The sequence below is a fragment of the Bubalus kerabau genome, chromosome 1 (genome assembly GCF_029407905.1).
Source record: "Bubalus kerabau isolate K-KA32 ecotype Philippines breed swamp buffalo chromosome 1, PCC_UOA_SB_1v2, whole genome shotgun sequence".
In the NCBI taxonomy this organism is placed as follows: Eukaryota; Metazoa; Chordata; class Mammalia; order Artiodactyla; family Bovidae; genus Bubalus; species Bubalus kerabau.
In genome coordinates this window covers 20,849,451-20,867,940 of record NC_073624.1, presented here as the reverse complement: position 1 = coordinate 20,867,940, position 18,490 = coordinate 20,849,451, and the positions used below count along the sequence as shown (strand labels likewise).

Here is an 18,490-nt window from a genome sequence, read left to right as displayed (position 1 = left end):
CATGGAATTTTTCAGGCAAGAATACTAGAGTGGGTTGCCATTTTCTTCTCCAGGGGATCTTCCCAACCCAGCAATAGAACTTGGGTCTCTTGTGTCTCCTACACTGGCAGGTTATTTCTTTACCACTGCATCATGAGGGAAGACCAAATTGTGATGATTAAATGAGTTAATTAATGTAACACAGTTAGGATAATGCCTGGCCCATAGTTAGTGTCTGACTAGTAACATGAAACTATATCCCTTGTCCTGGCATAAATATATATTTTTAAATATTTATTTATTTGGTTGCACTGGGTCTTAGTTGCTGCACCTGGGATCTTTGATCTTCTTCGTTGTGACAGGCAGGATACACGGTGTATTTTTTTAGTTGTGGCATGTGAACTCAGCTGCAGCATGTGGGATCTAGTTCCCAGACCAGGGATTGAACTTGGTCATTGGGAGTGTGGAGTCTTACCCACTGGACCACCAGGGAAGTCCTTGGTGTAAATTTTAAAAGCTCGCCCTTTCACACTTGAAATAGTCCGATGTGGATAATTTGGAGTCATCTATCAAAGAATATTTGCTCATTTATTTATAACCTAGACTTAAGAGGGAGAAAAATAGAGGCAAATATACAGAGAGGAAGGAGAAAACAAAGCAAATGTAGTAGAGGAAAGGGTAGCATTCCTAACCTCTGTTCTCTCCTTGCCTACCTGACACATCCTGCTCTTACCCAGTTTGACAGCCGTGATGTTCCAGTGATAGGATTTTGCTTCGTCAGCACACAGACAGGTGGAGGCCTGAGGGTTTGTCTGCGTTTCCACTCGGTACTCCTCTGACTTAGCTAAGTTAGTCTGAACCTAAAGAGGATATTTGAAAGATAAAGGATATGAGTAGGACTTCTCTGGTGGTCCAGCAGTTAAGAATCTGCCTGCCAATGCAGCAGATACAGGTTTGATCGCTAGTCTGGGAAGATCCCATGTCCTGAGGGGCCACTGAGATCATGCACCACAAACCTGTGCTCTAGAGCCCAGGAGCCACAACCACTGAGCCCACATGATACAACTACTAAAGCCCGCATGGAGCCTGTGCTCCGAAACAAGAGTGGCCACCACAATGAGAAGCTTGCGTACCACAATGAAGAGTAGCCCCCACTCACTGCAACTAGAGAAAGCCTCCCAGAGAGAGCCCAAGTGGCAACAAAGACCCAGCACAGCCAAAATAAATTAATTAACTAAAATAAGTTTTAAAAAATTATAAAGGATATGAGTAAAGCAGACAATGCACAGAAGGTTAGGAAGATGGGAGGGCCAAGACACTGATGTCTCATCTTCTTTTCTGGGGAGATGGGTATGCCTCCAGTGTAGGGGATACCTGCTTCCTACATCCCCAGCTCTTACCCTGATGCACTTCTTCAAGTAATTGAAGATGGTGGCAGTCAGACGGAAGGATTCACCACGAACCACTGAGTAAGGGAGCGTCAGATCAACAAAGAACGGCTTGAAGGCAGTCACTCCAACAGTGGGTGAGAGGCCAAAACCCTTGGACTGGGAGGTGCAGAAAGTCATGGCCTTCCACGTGGTGATGGTGTCAGGAACTGTGATGTGGACAGACTCCTCTCCTGAGTAGCTGTGAGGACACAAGAATTCAGCTACAAATTCACCTGCAGAAATGACTATTTTGTTGCTCTTGTGCATGGCGGGTGGGGTCGGGGGGAAGCAACTGGACTGGAGGCCTAAGTGAATCTCAGACTGTGAGTCTTCAGGTGAGGCTGTACAAGTATGGGAAAAGCATGTGTCTGAGGATTGGGGGAGGCGGTATGTGTGTAAACATATCTGTAAGACAGCCCAGTGCCCTCCGAATCTGTGAGAATACTCATCCTTATGGTTTGTCAGGACAAGCAGGAAAGGAGTGAGCACAAACCAAACTAACATCAAGATGTGCCTTTCTGTTGGTGTGGCCCTGCCCTGTCTGCACTGTGCAAAAGTGAAGATGTGTGGATTTGTTTTGAATGATTGTATACAATTGTTTAAGAATCCAGGGAAAGAAAAACGTTCTCATATTTCCATTAAACCTTCTTGGTTTGAGACTTCTGTTTATTCTTGCCACCTCTGCTTAATCTCTTCTGCTTCTGTTAGGTCCTTGCTCTTTCTGTCCTTTATTGTGCCCATCTTTGTGTGAAATGTTCCCTTGGTATCTCCAGTTTTCTTGAAGAGATCTCTAGTCTTTCCCATTCTACTGCTTTCCTCCATTTCTTTGCATTGTTCACTTAAGAAGGCTTTCTTATCTTTCCTTGCTATTCTCTGGCTTGAGACTTAGGTTCATTAGAAATTATCTGAGTCTGGGATTTCCCTGGTGGTCCAGTGGCCAAGAGTCTAGCTCGCAATGCAGGTAGTCGGGGTTTGATCCCTGGTCAGGGAACTAGATCCCACATGTTGCAACTAAAGGGCCCTCATGCCACAACTAAGACCCAGTACAGTCAAATTAATTAATTTAAAACAATTATCTGAGTCTGGGTTCTCTCCTGACTCCACACTGTATATATATAATCTTGTTATACCTTTGAGGTATCACTTACCCAACAGGAAACAGATCCCACAGCCAAGTCTCTGGAAAGTACTGGCGAACCTGAGACTCTTCCGGCTGAACTGGCTGGAATGGAGCTGGCTTGAAAGCCACTAGACGAACTTCATTCGCTGCTAAGGAGACCAGGAATAAGGGAAGAAGCAGAAGTGTCACTCGATTGTGTCACGCAATAAGTCAAAGTAGAGGGACTACTAGCAAGACATTCAGAGGGAAGCAGAGAACATACAAGTCATAGATGAGGCGGAAGGGCCACTGAGGAACTGACTGGTCACAAGGCTACTGGGGAAAGTGACAGGTGGGGACGTTTGGCCAGAGAATGAATAGATAAGAACTTCAGGCTTCAAAAGCCCTCCCCATAGAAAGAGAGTGAAATCCTTGGGGAAACTGCCTGCATCTATAACCCACAATCCATTATCATCCTGGCTAGAGGCTCAGGGCAAGAAGAGGAGGCAAAGAGGGAGCTTTCAGAGTTTCGTGATTCTAAATATTTCAGTGAATCAGAGGCAGCTTACCTTCAGCCATCGTAAACCTGTCTCTTAAATTCTGGTGACTGCAATCTATTGGCCTCTTGATTTTGGCATTGGACAGTATTTTCAGGCCCACGTTCTGATAGGCACCAAAGGGACCAGAGAATGAAGTGTTAGAGGGGGTCCTCTCCCTTACTACAAGGGCTACTGCTTAGAAATTTCACCCTCAAAGGGTTGAACCAACACATTCTTTGCCTATTAATTGTGAGACCTATACCAACCACCAAGACTGGTTCACTTCTATTCCAGCCAGCATGAAAGTCTCTCAGTGAAAACTTATTTCATTGTATTTATATACATATATATGTATGTATTATGCATATGTATATACACACATATGCATACGTTTCTGCAGAATGATCATCACAATAAGTCTAGTTAACATCCATTACCATATATAATTACAAAAACTTATTTTCTTGTGATGAGGACTTTTAAGATCTATTCTCTTAGCAACTTTCAAGTATGCTACACAGTATCATTGGGTTTCTCCAGGGGCTCAGAGGTAAAGAATCCACCTGCAATGGAGGAATTTGATCCCTGGGTCAGGAAGACACCCTGGAGAAGGAAATGGCACCCCACTTTAGCATGAGCCTGGGAAATCCCATGACAGAAGATCCTGGCGGGCTACAGTCCATGGGGTCGTAAAAGAGTTGGATGGCTGAACAACTAAACAACCACGTACAGTATCACTAGCTACAGTCACTATGCTGTACACTACATTCCCAAGACTTGTTTATTTCACAACTAGAAGCGTGCACCTTCTGACCACATTTACCCATTTTGCCCGCCCCCTATCTCCCATCTCTGGCAACTACAGTCTCTTTCCTGTATCTATGAATCTGTTGTTAACTGTTGTTTTAAAATTCCACATATAAGTGAGATCATACAAGGTTTGTCTTTCTCCATCTGACTTATTTCACTTAGCATAATGCCCTCAAGGTCCATCCAGGTTGTTGCAAGTGACAAGATTTCATTCCTTTTTTTGGCTAAATAGTAGTATTCCACTTACTTCATTGTTCGATATGTTTAATACTTCTTCCGAATATTAGTCACTGTATCCTTATTATTTGATTTGAAATGAATTTTCTGAAGGCAGAGACCATATCAGCTTGATCAATTAAATAAAAATATATTGAGTGGATCAGGCTCAAAAATATATTGAAGGATAAAGTATTAGAGAGAACAAAAAGATTGAACAAGACCTGCTTCCGGACCTCAGAGAACCAATGGCCAGACATGGGCCAAAGCATCCCAAAACTTTGCTGATAAAAAAAATGCAAAATCTTTCATAATAGGAGACTTCTGGTCTCCTATTCTTTGTGTGGACTCCTTTTTCTGGACTCCTTTCTTTGTGTGTGTGTGTGTGTGTGTGTTTTCCTTCTGTACCGATCCCATGGAAGTCAATGTTTGCAGACCCCAGAGAGAAGATAGGTATATAGCCTCACATGTGGGAAACTTCTTCAAGCATAAGAACCAAGAGAGGCTCCTTGCCCACCAGGAGTTTCTTTCAAGATTTTGCCCCTGTCAGTGCCCACCTGAGCCCACATGCTTTTGTCAATATGGACTTTCCTTTCCCCCTCCCACCACCATTGTTTCTATGAGAACAAAATGGGTAAGAACATCCACCTGGAAAAAACTGAAAAGGTCTGTTTTTTCAGAGATCCAAGGCTTCCACATGGCAAGACGATTGTTCCAACGCTCCTCGGGCACTGGCTCAATAAGGGGCTGTGGAACGCTCCAACCATCAAACCCTGGACACTCATCGTATTCAGCCACCTGATAGGGGTAGTGATTGTACCAGACTGGGAACATCCTATAGACCTGAGAACAGACAGGAAAGGAAATTAATATTTTTTTCTTAAGCAAATGAAATATTGACACAGTGAAATCACTTCTCTCAGATTCTGTGGCACAGTTTACTGTCTTTGTATTCTTTGTCCTCATTACTCCAGAATTTCTTCCATCCTAAGCCCTTTCCTCTAGTTCATCTTTTCTCATAATCTGATCTTTATCTCCTATTTCATCTTTCCTGATCCCTATGATCATATTAACCATGCCCTTCTCATATTGTGTTTTTCGGGGGCTGGGGCATGCCAAGCAGCTTGCAGGATCTTAGTTCCCTAACCAGAGATTGAACCTGGAACCTAGCAGTGAAAACCCTGAGTCCTAAACACTGGATTTCCAGGAATTTCCCATATCATCATTTCTACCTTCATATCCACACCAGCCTTGCCTCCCCCTTGTGTGAGGCACTGTTTCCCTGAGACTCTCTTTCCTGTTCCCTGGAATCCATCTCTTATCCTGATGCAGCCAGTCTATCTTCTCTGTCGACCCCCTCTTGCCATGTCAGCAGGCCACTCACCGAGCTATTGCTCAGTTCGCTCTCTGGTCTAAGCAGCAAGACACTCTCATCCACGGCCCGGACTGCACACAGGGACCCAGGGGCTGCCCGCAGCTGGAGGTCCACATCTGCTCCCGGAAGCTGCTGGGAAGGTGAGAAGCCAATGGAAACCTGGGGAAGAGAAAAGGACAACATGGAGATCAGGTTAGGCTGGAGAGGAGGAGAAACAGTCATCAGCCATAACCCCTAAGTACGGTCCCTAGCCCACTCCTTCATTTTTTTTTTTAGAGTTGCTTTGTCTTTTTTTTTTTTTTTTAATGTGGATCATTTTTAAAGTCTTTATTGAATTTGTTACAATATTGCTTCTGTTTAATATTTTGGTTTTTTGGCCATGAAGAATGTGGGATTTTAACTCCTTGACCAGGGATTGAACCCAAACCCCCAGCATTGGAAGATGAAGTCTCAACCAGTGGACTGCCAGAGAATTCCCCCAAGTCCTTCACTTTTATACTGATTTTTCTTTGTAAAGTCTTGCCCTTTAGAAGCGGTGTCTTGTGATACAGTTGGAAAAAGTAAGCAGCACAGTAGAATAATACAGAAAGTTTAAAAGACGGAAAGTAGAAAGAGAATTAATGGGATAGGTCTATAGAACATGTGACTTCCCAGCATGACCTTTTAAAAGAAGAAGGAGAGACAGTTCAACAAACCATGCTAAAGATACAGAACATGACATCCAACTTCAACATTATCCCCTGCCTTCCCCAGTGGCCCTGCCTTATCTCCCTCCACCCCCAGGATACACAAGCTCCCTCTCTCTGCCCAGACCTTTCCTTCACCCGCCTTAACTGCCATTTTACCTGATTGTCAAAGCACATCTCCACTGAGAACTGGATTTTGTCCGCTATGACACCTCCATTGGGAAAAATGGCATAGACCACCAGGGAAGGATCAGGGGCTAATCTGGAGTTGAAGACCAGTGGGAGAGAGAAGGAGCCTTTCAGTCCTGAAAGAGAAGAGGGGATCTTCAGGCATGAGAGCACACGCTCGCCCACCAGTGACATCCAGCCTGTGCCTGCACTTCTCCCTGAACCAGCCGCGGGCAAGTTCCTCATTTTTCTGATCTGTGGTTATTGTTCTGTTCTTGCTACTCCTGCTCTTGCTTCTAGTATAAGAACTGTTTCCTAGAAGTTTAAAGTTTTTTCTTGTCTCTCTTCTTTTTTCTTTCTTTCTTTTTTGTTTGTTGAATTAATGTAAAAACAATTTTACATTACAAATGTAATGTAAATTTACAGGAGACTTGGAAAACACAGAACAAAGTTACATGTAGTTCCACTATATATTGCAAGTATTTTTAAGTAGACAAATGAAGATTTTCAGTTGGAGTTTCAAGATCAAACTCTCAAAAATTAATAGAATGAATATACAAAAAAGTAGAAGGAAACTACCACAAAGGAGATCTGAAAAGCATTATAAACCAATTCAACTGGAAATTTAAAGTTTAAGTCTCCCAAGAGATTCATGAACACTCACCTTTCATCCCGGACTTCAGGTGTTTCTGCCCCTCCATCTCCAAATTTCCTTTCCCTATTAACTAAAGAAGAGAAAAAATAAAAATCATCAACAACATAGAAGTTAGAGGAGTTTAGCCTGGTCCAATCCTTACATCTCTCTGTAAGGAGAGGCTTCTTTCATAGTTCAGGAGTCCAGGTAAGTACTCTGTGGAGCATCCTTCAGTTTGTCAAATGTTGGATGGTACCCAGAATCCTGATGACTCTTCCTCCAGCTGGGGGTCTGCAAAGGACCAGGGGGTGGGTGGGAGGAGACACAGGCCACCATGGCTTTGGAACCAGAAACCATTCTTCACACCATTTCTTGAAGATCTCTAGGTTTTATTCTTTTATGATCCCTGTAACATAATGTCCACTAAAATCCATCCTTACAACCTTTTTTAAAAAACAATTTTTTCTACTGAAGTACAGTTGATTTATAATGTTGTGCCAAGCTCTGCTGGACAGCCGAGTAACTCAGTTATACACATATATATATTCTTTTTTAAATATTCTTTTCCATTATGGTTTATCCCAGGAGATTGGATATAGTTCCCTGTGCTGTACAATAGGACCTTGTTGTTTATCCATTCTATATGTAATAGTTTGGATCTGCTAATCCCAAACTCCCAATCTATCCCTCCCACAAGTCTCTTTCCCCTTGGCAACCACAAATCTGTTCCCTATTTCTGTGAGTCTGTTTCTGTTTTTGCAACTTTAAAAAAATTATCACTCAATTCAAAATTCAGTGGAAGTTAAAGGTGGGGGGGTTGGGGATAAATTGGGAATTTGGGATTAATATATACACACTACTATATATAAAATAAATAACCAACAAGGACCTACTGTACAGCATAGGGAACTCTACTCAATACTCTGTAATAACCTCTAAGGGAAGAGAATCTGAAAAAGAATATATATACCTATGTGTGTGTGTGTAATTGAATACTTGAAACTAACACATTGTAGATCAACTATATATAAATAAAAACTTTTTTAAAAGAATTCAGTGGAAATGAATACATCTTGAACTGTCTTGAGTCCTCTGACATTTGACTCTCTGGCAAGAAATCTCTTTTTATCACTCCCTTCCGGTTCACTCTCCCCTGAAAATGAACTCAGTGAAATGGTTTCTAAGTAGGCCAGCTCCTCAGGCTTCAGTCAAGTCCGCACTGATCTGCTCCAATTCCACTTTTCTCGTAAGCCTCCCACACGTCTGTCCTGAACTCAGTACATATATTATAACTCTGCCTTATTATTTCCCACCCACCCCTCCTCATTTTGTTATTTGGATTATTGTTTTAGATTGATGGAGACACTGAAATGATTTAGGGGGAGAAAGTTTCTCTCAGACTTTAAGAAGATGATAAGGGAATAAAAAAACTCTGGACCATCAAACCCGAGGTTCACATGAATCCAGTTCTTGAGAGCTTCCTGGGGAGTTGGACTCATGGTGACCAGTAAAACTGTTAGTCTTGGTTTTTCTTTTTGTTTTTGGGGGGTTTTTTTGGCAGCATAGCAGGGCATGCAGGATCTTACTTCCCTGACCAGGGATCAAACCCATGCCCCTTGCAATGGAAGCTCAGATTCTTAACCACTGGACCACCAGGCAAGGCACCAAACTGCTTGTCTTTATACATTTTTTTCAGACTACAAGTTGTAATCATATTTCTCCAGCAAAGTTGCTATCAAAGTTAACCCTATATTATCTATTTTAAAACACTGACCAATGAAACACATAAGGAAATTTATTCTGAGTCCGCATCCTCTCCTCAGTCCCTCCCACCCACCCACCCAGCTCCCTTTCAGCCCTTGTCAGCAACATTTTCTCATTAATTCCTAGTATTATTTCCTCACACAATTTCCCTGGACTCCTGTTCAAAATCTCCTTATTACCCATGTCCTCCTGTCTTCTATACCTATATCAACATGGTAGCCACTGGGCACATATGACTCCTGCTGCTGCTGCTGCTGCTGCTAAGTCGCTTCAGTCGTGTCCGACTCTGTGCGACCCCAGAGACGGCAGCCCATCAGGCTCCCCTGTCCCTGGGATTCTCCAGGCAAGAACACTGGAGTGGGTTGCCATTTCCTTCTCCAATGCATGAAAGTGAAAAGTGAAAGTGAAGTCGCTCAGTCGTATCGGACTCTTGGCGACCCCATGGACTGCAGCCTACCAGGCTCCTCTGTCCATAGGATTTTCCAGGCAAGAGTACTGGAGTGGGGTGCCATTGCCTTCTCCACATATGACTCCTGGATTCCTTGAAATGTGACTTGTCCAAACTCCTTTAAGTATTAGATACATACTTTGAATTTCTAATGCATACTTTGCTACATGGTTGAAACAAAAAAATGTAAAATATTAATTAATGATTTTTTATGTTGATTTCATGTGGAAATGACCATATGTTGGGTTAGATAAAATATCCTTTAAAAGTTAGTTTCCCCTGTTCTTTTAATTTTTTAATGTGGCAAATAAAGATTTAGAAATTACCTATATGGCTTGCATTACAGCTTTCTAAAAAACTCTTTTGGCTGTACTGCACGGCCTGTGGGATCTTAGTTCCCCACCCAGGGACTGAACCTGCACTCCCTGCATTGGCAGAGCAGTCTTAACCATTGGACCACCAGGGAAGTTCTGTCTTATATCTCTATCCAGACTGTTCACTTGCTCTGACTCACTGTCCTTATTCCCTTTCCTTCCAGTCCCCGTCTCCCAGTCTCACATAGTAGGAGAAGGTGATTTCCTGGCCAGGCTTTGCATCAGCCGGATCGATGTGGTAATCCACCAGCACTTCCTGGGGCCGGCCACATTCCAAGATGCCACTCAATCGACGGATGCCAAGGAAGCTGCGAGTCGTGTTGTAGAAGGGCTGCAGGTGCAGGTAGGCATTTTGGTAGTAACGAGGCACTTGTTTTGGATCATGTGTTTCTACCAATTGGAACCTTCCCTGAGAAAGAGAGAGAAAAAAAAGACCTTTAAAGGCATGTACCCCAACTATATCAACCCAGTAGGGCTGTTGTGATTCTCAAATCTGTACTCCCTAACAGTGGCGTGTAGATATTTCGCTAGAGGTCCAACCAAGAATGTTTGAGGACTCCGTAATAGTGGTGACTTGCAGCAACATTTTGGTATGTCAGGGTGTAAAGTAAGGACTGATATATAACTGTCAGGTAATAGAAAATTGTCAATAATATACCTTCACACACTGATGCAAAGGAGAGACAAGTTTGACTAAGAGATTAAAGAATGTTATCTCAAATTAAGAAAACTAGATACAGAGGATAATAATACTGAAAAGCAATCAATCAATATCAGGCTACCCTGGTGGTCCAGTGGCTAAGACTTCATGCTTCCAATGCAGGGGGCATGGGTTTGATCCCCACTCAGGGAACTAGATCCTACATGCCGAACAGTCACATACAAAAAAAGACTGAAAATAATCGTTTCTAAGAGGAGTGATTGAGTGATGCCTAGAGTACAGAAATAGGCAAATCAGTCACAACAGAAATAGTACATATTTGCTTATGGGCTATAGTTCTTCCTCCTTCCCCATAGCAACATCCTCTACCAGGGAATCATAGACCCTTTTGGTCTAACTGTGGACCCACCAGGTGACTTGTTTTGGGGAATGGATATTCAAATATGTGAGCTAAGTAGAGGCTCAGAAAAGTCCTTGCATGTCTTTTGCTTTTGCATCTCTTCACTGCCATGAGAATGGGTATGTGCTTAGTCACTTAGTCATGTCCAATTCTTTGAGACCCTGTGGACTGTAGCCCACCAAGGCTTCTCTGTCCATGGGATTTTTCAGGCAAGAATACTGAAGTGGGATGCTATATCCTCCTCCAGGGGAATCTTCCTGACCCAGAGATCGAACCTACATCCCCTGTGTCTTCTGCATTGCAGGTGGACTCTTTACCCACTGAACCATTGGTATACCTGGACTGTCTCCGCAGATCATGAGATGTGTGGAGTACAAGCCTACAGTCAACTGGTCCACAGACATAAGGAACTCCACCAAGATGGGCAGAGCCGCCATCAGACTACCCAGGTACAAGACCAGTAAATACTTCCTGTTGTGTAACACTGAAGTTCTGTAGTTTGTTTGTTTTTTTTGTTTTGGTTTCTTAGTTCCCTGATCAGGGATTGAACCCGTCACCCTCAGCAGTGAAAGCACGTCCTAACCACGGGATAGCCAGGGAATTACCCTGCAGTTGTTTGTGAAGCAGCAATTGATAAGTGGTACAAATAACCTTCCAAGCTGTGCAAAATCTAGAATTCTCTTTGCTGTTTTTATGAGTAATAAGAAGAAGGAAAGGGGGAGTAAGAGGAAGAAGATGATTCTGAACCATTGTTTCCTCCCTAATCTGGTTTCAAGTAGAGAACCAGATAGAGAGGCAGTTAAGTTATAAAATGAATTAATAGAAATAGCAATTTTTTTTATCCGAAGGGTCATTTATTTGATGAGAATTTTAAATGGTGGTGTCTAAGAGAAACTTTCTGTCGAGGGGAGGGCAGAACTGGTAACTAAGTGGGGTGATGGACTTACCGGGAGGGCAGAGAGAGAAACAAGGACATTCTGAAGTTTTCCTTCAGATGGTCTTCTGTGCTGTAAAGGGGAACTCCCAGTGCTTACCTCCAGAGAAATGCTTTTCCCGTTCCAATTAGCCGTGTCTAGATTGAAGGCAGCGAGGCCGTTGTTGTCAGTAGTTAGGATCTGGTTGATGTCTCCATTTTCTCCATGAATCACCAGATACACTGAATGATGCTTGAGGAGGGAGCCATCGTGGCCCTTAACTCTTATCTGAGGGGTGAAGGTCATTAGAGTAAGTTTTGGAGTACATTCAAAATTCTAAGGAGACATTTCAGGAAAGAGTCCAGAAGAAGATAAATGTGATGCGAAGAGTTGGAAATGAGGATCTACGAGGAATTGAGAAACACACAGAAGTAGCTTGACCTGGAGCAGAAGTAGACTTGCCACACATAGGATGGACCTAGATATTGTCATACTGAGTAAAGTAAGTCAGACAGAGAAGGAGAAATATCATATAACATCCCTTATATGTGGACTCTAAAATGAAATGACACAAATGAACTACTTACAAAACAGAGGCTCACAGACTTGGAGGCTCACAACTTAAGGTTGTGGTGGGGAAGGAATAGTTAGGGAGTTTGGAATGGACATGTGCACTCTGCTATATCTAAAATGGATAACCAACAAGAACCTACTGTATAGCACAGAGAACTCTGTTCAATGTTATGTGGCAGCATAATGTAACAGTGGATGGGAAGGGGCTTTGGGGGAGAATGGATACATGTATATGTATGCCTGAGTCCCTTTGCTGTTCACCTGAAATTATCACAACACTTTTGATCAGCTATACCCCAATACAAAATAAAATGTTAAAAAAACAAATGAATGATCAAAAAAGAAGTAGATTTGCCACATGGCTTAGGAAACATCAGGGCCCCTCATTTTCATACCCCACTGCCAAAGCTCTGTATATTTTTTTGCTTTCCTTTTCCTACAGAGCATCCTCTTCCACTCCTAAATTGTATAATCCTTAGGCTCTAAGACAGTCTGGATCTACTGTTGGTCTAAAGAAGAGATGACCAAGGAATAACAGATCTGAATATGTACAATACTATAGTGTTCAACAATTATGGAATGCTAGGAATCAGAGAGAAGACACCTCAATTTTTTAAATCTCTAAAGACGATGCTTAAGGAGCCATAAGTGGCTCGCTGTGGCAGGAAGTTTGATATTAACCTTGCCTAGATGCAGAAACTCAGACTAGAGGATCTCACCAGGTAACTTGCAGCTCTAAAATTCAAAGACTGACGCAGGAGGAGGTGAACCCCTGGCATTGGGAGGGTCATTGAAGTCACATTAGTATTTAAGGCACCATCTCATGTGAGATTAAGGACACACAGTGCCAGGAATTAAGCACACACTCTAGAGCAGGGGTCTCCAACCTCCAGGATCTAACGCCTGCTGATCTGAAGTAGAGCTGATGTACTAATAATAGAAACAAAGCGCACAATAAATGTCATGCACTCGAATCATCCTAAACCATCCCCCCACATCTTCCACAAAGCGGTCCCTGGTGCAAAAAAGGTTGGGGACTGTTGCTCCAGAGGCAGGCTGCCCAGCTCCGACCATAATTACCACTTACGAGCTGTATAACCTTGGGAAAATCACCTAACCTCACTAACCTCTCTGTGTCTCAGCCTTTTTGTCTGTCAAATGGGGCCAATAATAATGTCTAACTCGGGACTGTTGTACAGATTAAAGTGAATACATATAGAGTACTTAGAAAAATGCTAAGTTAATATGTGTTCAGAAAGGAGTTGACAGGGTGGTTAAGCATTTTTTGTCTGAGCAGAGATGAGTTTCAACATACCTTTCCACTGAAGGGGAAATTGGGGTAATAATAATCATTGGTGTCTTCAAAGGTCATGGATCCCATTTGTGAAGAAATGTATATATCCTGAGTGATGTTGGCCTCCACTCCTGCAGAGGGAAACCAGATGTATGATGATCTAAATACCTAACATCCTCATCTTCATGTTTAACATAAGACTACCTGAAAGGATGGTGCCACAGGAAGTGAGAAGATGACTATCATTCTGACCAAAGATCTAAACCAACTCCTCCTTCCCAAACTTTTGGGGAAATAGGGAATGGATGGCAGATGAAATCTGACATTTCCCATTGACTGTGAACTTAGAACGGAGTCCCTTCTAAGCACTGATGAAGGCTAGTCTTGAGTCGTCTGAGTTGTTGTTGTTGTTGTTCAGTCACTAAATCATGTCCGACTCTTTGCGACCCCATAGACTGCAGCACGCCAAGCTTCCCTGTCCTTCACTAACTCCGGGAGTTTGCTCAAACTCATGTCCATTGAGTAAGTGATGCCATCCAACCATCTCATCCTGTCAACCCCCTTCTCCTCCTGCCCTCAATCTTTCCCAGCATCAGGGGCTTTTCCAATGAGTTGGTTCTTTGAATCAGGTGGCAAAAGTATTGCAGCTTCAGCATCAGTCCTTTCAATGAATATTCAAAGTTGATTTCCTTTAAGATCGACTGGTTTGATCTCCTTGCAGTCCAAGGAACTCTCAAGAGTCTTCTCCAGCACCACCATTTGAAATCATCGATTCTTTGGCACTCAGCCTTCTTTATGGTCCAACTCTCACATCTATACATGACTACTGGAAAAACCATAGCTTTGACTATACAAGGTCTCTCTCTTGGACAACTCTTTTCCTTTCCCTTTTCTTAATGAACCAAGGAGCATCCCACTTACCTGTCCCTTCCTCCACCACAGTAGCCATGATATTGATGTCTTGTCTGTAAAAATACCCAGTAAGGTTGAACATGGACATGGCCACAGAAGTTGAGATGCATCCTGCTTTGTCAATCTAGTGAGGCAATCAGAGAGAGAGAGAGAGAGAGGAAGAAAGAGGGTGAATAACCTAATCTCGACTTCTTTTTAAATTTATTTATTTACTTGGCTGCACTGGCGTTAGGTGTGACATAGGAGATCTTTCATTGCAGCACACAGGCTATCTGTTGTGATTATACAGGCTCTAGGGTACACGGGCTCTCTAGTTGTGGTGCAGGGTTTCAATAGTTACAGCTCCCAGGCTTAGCTGCTGAGCAGCATGTGGAATCTTTAGTTCCCTGATCAGGGATTGAACCCACATACTCTGCATTGGAAGGCAAATTCTTAACCACTGGACCACCAGGGAAGACCCTAATCTCTACTTCTAACTCATGATGTCCTGTAGAAGAAAATTATTTCTTATCTCTATACTTCAGTTTCTCAATTTTTTGTGTGTGTATGCCACATGGCTTATGGGATCTCAGTTCCCCAACCAGAGATTGAACCTGGGCCTTTGGCAATGAAAGCATGGAGTTCTAACCACTGGACCACTAGGAAATTCTCAGTTTCTCCATCTTTAAGATAGAAAGGTATTCCATAACATGAAGCATACACCCATACATGACTTGGAAGTTCCAAGATATGAGAAGGAGAAAAGAACCACCTTCAGAACAGGAAAATTGTATCTTCCAAGGGTTTAGGTTAATCTCTTGATCCCAAGGCAGATTCTAAAAGAGCTTTATCTTTGGGGGGATAAAAAAACTTCTGTGTTCTTTAGGAATGAGGTACTAATCACATGAAATTATTTCTACTCTGGGTGTTTTTAACCACTTTTCTATATTGGTGCTTACTTACTCTTTAGGACATAAGAATAAGGTTCCTTTCCTACATCCTGTTTTACTCACCTGTCCAGAGACTTTCTTGCATCTGTCAGGTAAATGTTCCCGTTCTGGATCCAGATACCCGTAAGTATATGGCTTTTGACACACTGATACGTGCGCTACTCCTTGCATGGGCTTTCCATAGGTGTACCTAACCCAGAAAAGCATGAGGAATCAGAGAGGGGCAGGTCCAGTTGTGATCCAGGCCCTCCTCCCCTAAACACTTTTCCTTTCTTTCGCATGCCCATCTCTGAAAGCGCTTTGACAGTCCCACCTTTCTCCAGCTCTCATTCACATCTCTGCTTTACTCAAAGCTTTAGAGTATTGCCTTTGCACAATAAATACCACCCAAAGGACAACAGTGTCTTTCTTTTTCCTTACTCCTACTTCCCATGGGATTCAATACTGTGCTCTGCACAAAGTAGACTCTAAACCAATAATGCCAGCTGAGAAAGCAGAGGCAAGTAAGCACAAAAATGCAGTTAGATAATGTGTCCCTGGGATTTCCCTGATGGTTCAATGGTTAAGACTTCACTTTCCCATGCAGAGGATGCGGGTTAAATCCCTGGTCCAGGAACTAAGATCCCACATGCTTCATGGCCAAAAAACTAAAACATAAAATAGAAGCAATATTGTAACAAATGTCAATAAAGACTTTTTAAAAAATGGTCCACATAAGAAACAATTTTTAAAAAATGTGTGTTTTTGCAGAACTTGTGACTCTGAGCCACATAAAACATCACAAGATTTAACCACTACCTCCACAATCCTCTCCTCATAACACTCGATCACAACATCTCCCAATATAGCTTTCATCCTCAATGGATCCAGAGCTTGATTCTTACCTACAACAAACTTTCACTAAGAAAGAGTCTTCTGCCACTGATAACTGTTTGGGTTCCACCACTTCCACTTTAAACTTAGGCAGCACTGGAAAGAGTGGAAAGAGAGACGGAAAATGAAGAGGAAGAAAGTTTGACTACACAGGTAGTGAACAGAGGGATATAAAACCGTGATAATAATTATCTAATTAAATTGCTCAATCACATTCAACTCTTTGCAGCCCCGTGGACTGTAGATTTCTCTGTCCTTGGAATTTTCCAGGCAAGAATATGCTGGAGTGGGGTGCCATTTCCTACTTCAGGAGATCTTCCTGATCCAGAGATGGAACCCAGGACTCCTGTATTGGTAGGAGGATTCTTTACAACTAGGGCCACCTGGGAAGCCCAGCTAATTAAATTAATGGGGCATTATTAAGGTAAAATCCTCCCAAAGTTATTGATTTAGCACCAAAATGAATAAATAATCCCCTTTTTTTTTTAAAGTAAGAATTAGATTTATTTAAAAAGAAACACATACCACAGACAGAGTGTGAGCCATCTCAGAAGGGGAGAGGCATGAAAATATGGGATGGTTAGTTTGTATGGGCTAGGTAATTTCATAGGCTGGGCTTCCCTGGTGGCTCAGCAGTAAAGCATCCACCTACCAATGCAGGAGATACTGGTTTGATCCCTTGGTCAGGAGGATCCCCTGGAGAAAGAAATGGCAACCCACTCCAGTATTCTTACCTGGGAAATCCCACCGACAGAGGAGCCTGGAGGGCTACAGTCCATGGAGTCACCAAATAGTTGGACATGACTTAGCAACTAAACAACAGCAAAAATTTCATAGGCTAATGAGAAGGAAGAGTAATCCAACTATTTTGGGGAAGAGATGGAGATTTGCAGGCTGGTTCACAGCCCACTTTCTTATCTCTGATGGTCAGCCTGGGAACTGTCATGGCGCTAGTGGGTGTGTCACTTAGCTTATGCTAATGTGTTACAATGAGTGTATCTTGTTGTTGTTGTTCAGTCACCAAGTCGTGTCTGACTCTTTGCAGCCCCATGGACTGCAGTATGCCAGGCTTCCCTGTCCCTCATCATCTCCCAGAGTTTGCCCAAGTTCATGTCCATTGGATTGGTGATGAGGCTCCACTGGAAGTAAACTCTTCTGCCATCTTTGACCTAGTTCCATAGTAAGTTTCACTTGACCTTTGCTGGTTTTTACACAAGATCATGTCCAACACTCTGACCTACCAATTCTCCCACCTACCATATTCTTCCACACTGAAGGTCCCGAAGGTCTTGCCATCAGCCACGGCCACACTGTAGGTGCCCAGCGTTGCCTCTGGTGCCAACTGGAAGGACAGGTCTACGATGCCTTGCTTGGGCACCACGTTCAGCCACTGTGCAATCCTATTGTTATTTGGATCCTGTGCCCAAGAAAAAGAAATCTCATGACATGCTTGCCTCTTTGATTCCCACCCTGCACTGCAGAAAGCAGGTAAAGAAGCAAAAAGCGGGTAAAGAATCCCACTCGCTGTTCATAGCCCCTGTGGTCTGCATCCAGGAAGAAAAGAAACCTCGGTGGATTCAAATAGTTAGACTAGGTTCTTTAAAATGTTATCCAGTTTCAGAATGTTATCCAGGATAACACTGTTTATGTAAGATGTTCTTTACAAAGAATGCTAATTCTTGGTCCCTTAAGACAGGTAACTCTGAAAGACTGACTGTAAGATACCTGAAAGAGAGCTAATTTGATGGAAAAATGGAGGGGGTATTGTGGGGAATTCTTGCCTCTTAACACTTCTCACAGGTATCCTTGTCATGTTCAGTGGCTGTCTGTGATATTAGCCATCCCAAAGACTAAGGAGTACAGAACCAAGCTCTGCTGGACTGACACAGCACAGAGAAGTCGCAGGAATCAGAATAGGGAGGTTCGTCACTATAGAGGTTGCTGTCCTTATTTACAGAGGTTGAGGGGCGGGGTGGGCAGAGGCAGGAGAACATGCACAGCTTAGGTGGAATCGGGGCGCTTGGGGCCAGTGCAAAGTCTCAGGCTCTGGGCCAAGATCCCACGGTTGTTGCTGGCTTTGGGGCTTAGCACCAACCACCTTCTCCATAGAGGACAGCAAAAAAGAAAGAAACTTCTACTTACCTGCAGTTCCACAATGGAGTACTGAAAAGGAAAACCAGATAATAAGGGTTAAAGCAGACCTAGCAATAAGGGTAGGCTTGCTGAAAGCAAAAAGTTCACAAAGGCTTCTCTCTTTCTCTGTTGCCTACCCCTTCCTTTCTAAATGGCTCTTTCGTGCCTTGGTAAGAGTAACAACAGGGCAAAGGCTTATTGGTTAGGAGAGGAGAAAGAAGAGCTTTCCTGAAGGGATTGCCAGTCTCCAAAAACTTTGAAGAAATGGAACTTCTGACC

The 18,490-nt window shown here is 43.0% G+C and overlaps 1 protein-coding gene across 1 annotated transcript in view; it reads right to left on the bottom strand.

Annotated features, from left to right (window-relative positions):
* Window positions 1-18,490, bottom strand: part of A2ML1 (alpha-2-macroglobulin like 1) — a 48,665-nt gene that overhangs the window by 22,892 nt on the left and 7,283 nt on the right. The window contains exons 5-20 of the mRNA XM_055570152.1: window positions 18,221-18,241; window positions 17,336-17,495; window positions 16,090-16,174; window positions 15,269-15,395; window positions 14,286-14,400; window positions 13,386-13,495; window positions 11,618-11,785; window positions 9,707-9,931; window positions 6,967-7,027; window positions 6,294-6,439; window positions 5,458-5,607; window positions 4,722-4,916; window positions 3,078-3,171; window positions 2,558-2,657; window positions 1,380-1,608; window positions 713-839 (exon numbers count right to left, since the gene is read on the bottom strand). Of these exons, the coding sequence (XP_055426127.1) occupies window positions 713-839; window positions 1,380-1,608; window positions 2,558-2,657; window positions 3,078-3,171; window positions 4,722-4,916; window positions 5,458-5,607; window positions 6,294-6,439; window positions 6,967-7,027; window positions 9,707-9,931; window positions 11,618-11,785; window positions 13,386-13,495; window positions 14,286-14,400; window positions 15,269-15,395; window positions 16,090-16,174; window positions 17,336-17,495; window positions 18,221-18,241 (2,113 nt within the window). The remainder of the gene's footprint in view (window positions 1-712; window positions 840-1,379; window positions 1,609-2,557; window positions 2,658-3,077; window positions 3,172-4,721; window positions 4,917-5,457; window positions 5,608-6,293; window positions 6,440-6,966; window positions 7,028-9,706; window positions 9,932-11,617; window positions 11,786-13,385; window positions 13,496-14,285; window positions 14,401-15,268; window positions 15,396-16,089; window positions 16,175-17,335; window positions 17,496-18,220; window positions 18,242-18,490) is intronic.